Source organism: Anomaloglossus baeobatrachus, chromosome 5 (assembly GCF_048569485.1).
Source record: "Anomaloglossus baeobatrachus isolate aAnoBae1 chromosome 5, aAnoBae1.hap1, whole genome shotgun sequence".
Classification (NCBI taxonomy): Eukaryota; Metazoa; Chordata; class Amphibia; order Anura; family Aromobatidae; genus Anomaloglossus; species Anomaloglossus baeobatrachus.
The window spans coordinates 488,982,697-488,990,196 of NC_134357.1; the positions used below are offsets into that span (position 1 = coordinate 488,982,697).

General features: G+C 43.5%; 1 protein-coding gene across 5 annotated transcripts in view; it reads right to left on the reverse strand.

Annotated features, from left to right (window-relative positions):
- BAHCC1 (BAH domain and coiled-coil containing 1) overlaps nucleotides 1-7,500 on the reverse strand; it is a 152,939-nt gene that overhangs the window by 13,922 nt on the left and 131,517 nt on the right. For 4 of the 5 annotated variants that reach the window (XM_075350703.1, XM_075350702.1, XM_075350704.1 and 1 more), the window contains 4 exons: nucleotides 1,251-1,371; nucleotides 905-1,151; nucleotides 352-543; nucleotides 1-235 (listed from right to left, as the gene is read on the reverse strand). The exon at nucleotides 1-235 is cut by the window's left edge and continues 7 nt beyond it. In XM_075350703.1, the coding sequence (XP_075206818.1) occupies nucleotides 1-235; nucleotides 352-543; nucleotides 905-1,151; nucleotides 1,251-1,371 (795 nt within the window). The remainder of the gene's footprint in view (nucleotides 236-351; nucleotides 544-904; nucleotides 1,152-1,250; nucleotides 1,372-7,500) is intronic. The other variant, XM_075350705.1, reaches the window with a different exon arrangement.

The following is a 7,500-nucleotide window of genomic DNA, read 5'->3' on the forward strand; positions in this document are numbered from 1 at the left end:
TTTTTGATCTTTTTGTCCTTTTTGAGTCCCTGGCTAGGAGAACAAAACAGAGCCTTGCTGGGAGTCAAAGCCCGAGAATCAGACTGTATTCTGCGCCGCATGTTTGTCTCAGGTTTCTCCTCGTGACTTAAAGACTTTTTCTTAAGAGGCTTATTAGGGTGACTTCGAGCTTCCAGCTTGGCAGAACGTTTGCGGATCTTGACTTCACTCTCGGGGCTGGTTATACAGCATGAACCTGGAAATAGAGAAGAGTTCCCACACAACCAATAAAAATGATATAATAAAGAACGAGGGGATAAATGGGGCATTTAGGTACCATAACAAATCTTGCTATGGTTCCAAGTCCCTTACCTAGTAGTCCCTGTCTTTCAATTTTCTTTTTTGCTTTTTGATTGGCTTCCATTTTTACCACCGCAGAGGCAGAAGGACCCACCAGGGAGGAGTTGCCAGGAGCATTAAGAGACAAACTTGCATCATGGTTGGACAATCCAGGGAGATCCTGCTCTCCATCATCGCTATCAGAGTCTTCATCATGGTCCTGATCTGTAGTAAAAGCACAAACATAAAAGTTGACCTTCTAGGTATATTTACTAAAACTCCATAAAAACAAAAAAAGTGGGAGATCTAACAACCAAAAGGTTTTTAACGGCTCACCCAGAACCCCCCCCCAAAAAAAAGAAAAAGAAAAAAAAGAAAGAAGAAGAAGAGGTATAAGGAGTCGACTTTCCAAAAAAAGGTTTAAGAACAAAAAAAGAAAACTAAAAAAAGGTCTAAGGATTCACCACTACCTAATACCTGGCTGTACACCCCATCTAAATTATAAAAAATAATAATGAAAAAATAATCTCAATTAACAACCCCAGTTGGCTACGCTGTATGGAGGGTTCAACATAACTCTCCTCACCTGCTGCCCCAGCTCCCTCTGGCCTCTGTCTCTCCTGACCTTTCCTTCCACCTCCTTCTTTGACCTTTAAATATGACCCTTTGTATGGAGGTAGTTTCTTCTGCATCTTACTAGTTGGAAGAAGTTCCTTACGGTGATAAGGGCTTGTACCAGTCGCTACAGCCTTGCTCTTCAGTTGTGAGACCTTCCGTGCCAGTTTGGATGCCAGCTTGTTCTGAGGGCACACATTTTTGCAATGTATCTTGGTCTATAAAAGGCAACATTTACACACATGTAAGAATTCTAAGTTACAAAAGATCCACTGTTATTTTTTTGTTGCCAGTTTGATCATTTCCTTAGAACTTACGGTTTTCTGCGAGTGGTCTTGATCACTGTAACTCTCCTCTGATATTTTACTCTTCTTTTTTTTGGGTTCCCCATCGTTTCGAAGCTCTGCACATAGGAGACTTAAACTTCTGCTCAAAGGCCTGGTAAAAGAATAAAAAATCCATACTTAGAATTCATCTACATCCCCGTCTGCTGTAAGGTTTCTATTGATGCCAAGAAATGTCAAGAACAATTCAGCCAACCCATGAGATTTCTTTTAAGTCCACCAAGCAAACCTTAAGGCATCTCTTATTCGGAGGCCAGAAATCAAAGGAAGCCATCAACTGTTCCATGGTGGGTATATATAGGGTGCTCCTCTGTCTTCGCATTTTCATAAGAACATACATATTGTATGCCAGGAATATCCATTCTCAAGACTGACGTGTGCATAAACGGGTACATGCTCGCTGTCGGATTTTCCTTACGGGCACAGTAGGGATTAAATGAGTGGCCTATCTGAAACTTGTCACTTCCCAACATACTTCAGCACAGAGAGATGTGTCTCTAGCCAGGAAGAGCGAGGTTCCCCCTGCCCGCTGTTAACCTCACCTCCATGTGCCAAATTCCGTGTAACTGCGAACGGGGGAGGGCGACGGGGAATTCCCATTGCAAAGCACTCAGCACACATCTCAGTCTAATTTATTCCAACCAATTCATGCTCTCCAGACCCTACTGTAAACACACTACAGTGGACGCGATTGTCATCCCCTATGAAACATTACTGGCTTCGAATATTGCAAGTGGGTTGTAGGTTAGACTAATTAAAAGCACCAGTAGTCACCACATTGAAGAACAAAAATAGAGTCTAAGCCACCCCATAGTCTAATCGAAAAAAACAGAGGTGGGAAGATTTTTGGAGGCTTTATAGTGTGTCCACTAGGAGTACTGTAGCTCATGTATATTACAATTGATCCCTATAGAGAAACACATTTCAGAAGCTGGATTTACACCAGCCGATAATCTGTCAGATTCTACCTTTTACGACCCATCGTTCACGATAATTGTGTAACACGATTGGGTTAAGTAACTAAATGAAGGTGTTTAAAAATGCTCGATTATTGTGCATGAAATTGTTTAGGCGCGGAGAAAAAAAAATTCTCCTTCAACTTTCAAAAATTGTGTAATGCAAATGGGAGATTGTTCGCTCGTTCAACAATTTCACTGGCAAAAAAGGAGGAGGGGAAATTGAAGTCTAAAATAGAACTGTGTTAATAAATGCTCAGTAGGATTCGGAGCACTGAAACAAGTACATTTGTGATTATCAAAAAAATTTCCACTTGGCTAATTCGATTTCATTTTTTGTACAGTATCAAGGGAAATGTTTGTCCAATACGTCAAGTATTCAAAATTTCTGACATCATTTATAGGATGTGAAGGTTGAACGCACCTACACTTCAGATTATCTGTGTGGACACAGTGCAAGATGTTTGGTGTTATGATTGCTATTCAACCATGATTCTCGTCCTGTACAAACATTTGTCCGATATCATTTGCCAGTCATGAGTTTCGATTGCATTGTTCGTCGTTCAAATAATTATGTGCCCTTAGAGGTGTCGTACAGTTTTCCCAATCACTTCTCAATACTCCTTTGTTTACCTATTAGTTCTATTATGATCCATTCAAGATTTTTATTTCCATCACCCAAGTGGAAAAAATTCAACACAAACAAGTGCACAAGAGCGCCATCAGAAATCCTCTCGAAAAAAAAAAATCCCATCCTTCTAGACCAGAAAGGTCACAGCATAGACTCCCCTTGCCAAAGCTTAGTCAGCACCCATTGAACTTCTGGAATTCCACCTGCTTGGTTGTTACCCCAGCATACAAACATTTTGTGGACCACCATGGGAAAACTTCTGGTCTTTTCTGCCTCAAATCATTGGCACCTAGGCCTAAGGGTAGATATGGTTTCTCCTTGACGAGACCTGCAAGTAACTTAGGTAAACTTATAGGATGGGAGTGAACAACTCATCTGACCAGATCCTTTAAAAATGCAAATGTAGAACAAAAACACATCCAAAAGGGTTTTATGACCACTTATTGTACCTTGACCTACTGTCATGAAGTGATCCGATACATGGGCAGAATGGACAAGCACAAAGAGTTGGACTTCATAGTTGGGGGGCTACCAAAAGGTAGACTGGAGGTCAGCCTGACCATGGGGAACTTCTTTCCCGAGTGCGGTTCTTACAGAGCGGATTTTAGCCAGCTTTTTAAATCTGTAGTAAAAGCATCTCCCGCAGGCAGATCCATCAAAGCCTCTTAAATCCGCTCTGGAATCTCAGCTGGAACGATTTAACCCTTAAAGCACCCAAATCCACACCGAGGGCTTGAGAGCTCATGAAATATTTAGTCGTGACGCAAGGGGCACTTTGAGAGTTGTGTCATCTCAGGCTCTCACACAACCTTTTGTAAAGTGGTGCATACATTACTGCTGAGACATTAATAAGTGACGGACACATCAATAATGCACGATGGTCTTGGGAATGTATCCCTGTGCATCCATACATATATGTAATTGAAGGCTAAGCTCGAAAACAGAGGGGGCCCTTTCTCCTTTCAAAGATGGCTGCCAAACGGAAGCTTTATGGGTTAGGATGAAAGGTTTGTTCAATGCCATCACCTTATTTTCAATCTTCCACATATCACACTGAGTCCAAATTCAGCAAGCAGCAGGGTAGAGCTTAGGGGAGGAAGCGGGGGTTGCTAGGCAACTATCTCCGCTGTTGGCCCTGGGATGTATAGCCTGTGTCCATGCAGATCGGAGATTGCTACCGCTTTATCATGCAGGACTAGTATGGAATAAGTGCTTGAATAGAGTACCACCATCAAGAACTGGGGCAGATGTACTGCTTTTACGTAAACCTCAACATAAGTGCCCATGAAGAAGAAATGGGCTTTCATAACCCTCATCTTCCACAAGTAATGCTAGCTGAAAACTTCCAGATGAAGCTTGATAGAAAGAGTCCATGACAGTACAATAAGGTTATCAGGTTGGACGTCTTCACCTCCTACTGTAGGCCATAGTCACGATCAGCACAAACTATGACTTACAGCTATGTGTCATGACTGTACAGTTGTTAAATTTGACAAGACTGTTCTTGGGGATGTCCTTGGACAAAAATAGGTCAAGGTTATGTAAACTCCACCCAAAGTAGACAGTTCATACCGGTTTAGGTGGGACTTGTATTGCCTATTTTGTGTCAACAGTGTTTAATTATGTAATCGAAAGCCAAATAATTGCAATTAATATGTATATGTGTGTGTGACAGTGTGTGAATATGTAGCACCCCCGGGGCAAGGGGTTAAACTTGTTACTCCTCGCCGGGATAGTGATGTCGGGTCTGGGGATGTCGCGGGTCGCCCTGCCCGGCTTCATGGCCCCGAGGTGTACAATAAAAGGGTTGGATGAGGGAGAAGAGAGGATGAGAGTAGTAGTGGATGAGGAGGATTGTCTTGTGACGCCACCTGCGGTGTGCGGCCAGGGAATTAGCCGCAGCTGCTGCCGCTGTCCTCCGGGGCGGATGGTAGTAGCAGCAGATATGGTTCTGCTCCCCACAGGTGGAGCAGGCCCCGAGGAAGACTATGAGGGGGAGTAGTGACGGCCGTTGGCAACGAAGCGTGGGGCGACGGCAATCAAAAGGCTGAGTCAGTGGCTCACTGTTCCAGTGCTGTCCCAGAGCACTGGCCACTGCCGTGATGGGCCCCCGTTGATCCCGAATCCATTGGGAGGTTGGACCCGGTACAGTGGTCGGTGGGCCCTTCTTCCTTGCACCTGTTAAGATGGATCCCCATGGCCTGAAGCTACTTGGGGATCCCGGTTCTTGACTTGCTGTCTCCCATCCTGTATGCAGGTGTCGCAGGTCCAATGTGGGGCCTGACATGGGTTTCAACTCCTGACCCTATGTAGCACTGTGCTCCGGGAACTGTGGTGACCAGAGGGACATAAAATCCCCCTGTTCTGCAGATTCTGGTGCTCCAACCTGAAGAATGGTTCACCCTAGGGTTCTGCACCCTGAGCTGCGCCAGTCCAGAGGGAGCAATAAAGCTCTCCCCTTGGTGACTGTTTTGACTCCTGCATCCCACCAGAGCCACTGGTAAACCAGTCTGCTCCTTTCCTCTCCTGCTGGAGAATTCTCTAACTGTTGTGTTGCTCCTCACTCCCCCTGGTTGGCAACCTAGTTGTGTGTATGAGTTTGTGTGAGTGGAACCGGTACTGTACTCTTCTGGATCCAGGAGGAGTACCGCACCTCAAGTGAGTCACCGCAGTACCCTGTGGTGACTAAGGCCTCAGAGGCGCCACAAATACATGTGTGACTAGTGTGCATGCTTATATATGGGTAAGAGTGTGTGTGTGTGTGTGTGTGTGTGTGTGTGTGTGTATATATACACATGCGTGACAGAGTGTGTATACATAAGTGAGAATGTGTGTTCATCTATAGCCAGCCAAAGGCTTTGCTGCGGCCTGCGCACCTTTCTGTGAGTCGCTGGTCCTGCCTTCCAATAGTCAAATTAATTTGTGTCTCTCAGATATTAATACATTTGAAAACCGGAGCACTGGCACAGGTGCAGAGCAGCAGCTTGATTAGGTCAGTATGCTGCCGTTATCACACTCCTGGCGCCACAGAGGCAGCGGACATGTCAGCCCCAGTAAGGGCTCCATGGAGGAGTTGACGATTAGATGTTTACCAAGTCATACACACTGTGGGGGGATATTGTGAAAAGGGGCACAATACAAGGAGGGGCAGTGGAATGTTATGAAAAAGGGCAGTGTGAGGGAGGGATATTATGGAGAGGGCAATGTGGGTGGAGAGATATTTTGTGCAGGAAGCACAGTAATGGGCAATTATTTATATATGGGTGCAGCATGTGAGGTACTTTTATTTTTAAGGGCACCATTTTGGGAAGTGTTGCAGAAGACCGTAAGAAAGGGAAATCTGTAGAGATGAGCTCTGGTCATGAAATCTCATCATGGCATCTGTACTACGTGGAGACAAAAAAGGGATGGAAATTACTCCAATCAGAGAAGATGTAGTCTATACGGTACTGAGATGTAAATGTATTATATGTGGTACAGACTACATCTTGTCAATACTGAGGTTCATTATGGTCTGCTATCTGATAACAATTTCCATCTTCTCCTTACCGTTGTTAATGACATACTGGGAATTATAGGCTCAAGCAATACAATTGTATATGGGACTAACATGACATTACAATTGATCATTGCACTATGCTTGGTGCTGTATTAATGTACTGACTGTGGTTCTGAGGCTGTATTCATGTACTGATGGTGGTTCTTTCACCATACCTATGTACTGTGGCTGGTTCTGATCTACACATGCAGCAATCCATAATGTGCCTCATTCCATGTTAAAACTCCAAATCCTCCCCAAATACTTAACAGGCGTTTCTGATGATGTGTTAATTTACTTATGGTGGTTCTGGTGATTTATTCATGTAATTACCCCCCTTTAAGTTTTTTTGCAGCTCTTGGCATTGGTATGACAATGTAGCCCTTGGACCAAAAATGTTGTGCACCCCTGCCTTAGAACATACTGAAGCAAACAAAACATACCAGAGGAAAAAGAAAAAAAATAAAAAAAAAGGGGGGGGGAATCACCAACAGTTTAATCTATTTTTATTGGTATGAAAAGACAACTATGAAACAATTAAAAATGTCAAATTGGCTATAGTTCTAAAAGTTATTAAAATAGGTGGGCCCACTACCAAGACAACACCTGTCCTTATGTGCCAAAGTAACAGCAGTAAACTGGATATTTGGAATACTATATTAACATTTCAACATTTCAATCGAAAAGTTACAATTTCATGAAGCATCTACATGTGTGAGTGCGCATGTATATGGATGTTTGCATGTGTGTGTGCGCGCGTTTGTAAGTATACATGTGTGTATGTTTGTGTGTGTATTTGAGTGTGTACATGAGTGAATGCTGTGTGTGTATGCATGCATGTATTTGTTTACGTGTGTGTATGTGTCTTTACGTGTGTGTGTGTATGTGTCTTTACGTGTGTGTGTGTGTATGTGTCTTTACGTGTGTGTGTGTATGTGTATGTGTCTTTACGTGTGTGTATGTGTCTTTACGTGTGTGTGTGTGTATGTGTCTTTACGTGTGTGTGTGTATGTGTCTTTACGTGTGTGTGTGTATGTGTCTTTACGTGTGTGTGTATGTGTCTTTACGTGTGTGTGTGTATGTGTCTTTACGTGTGTG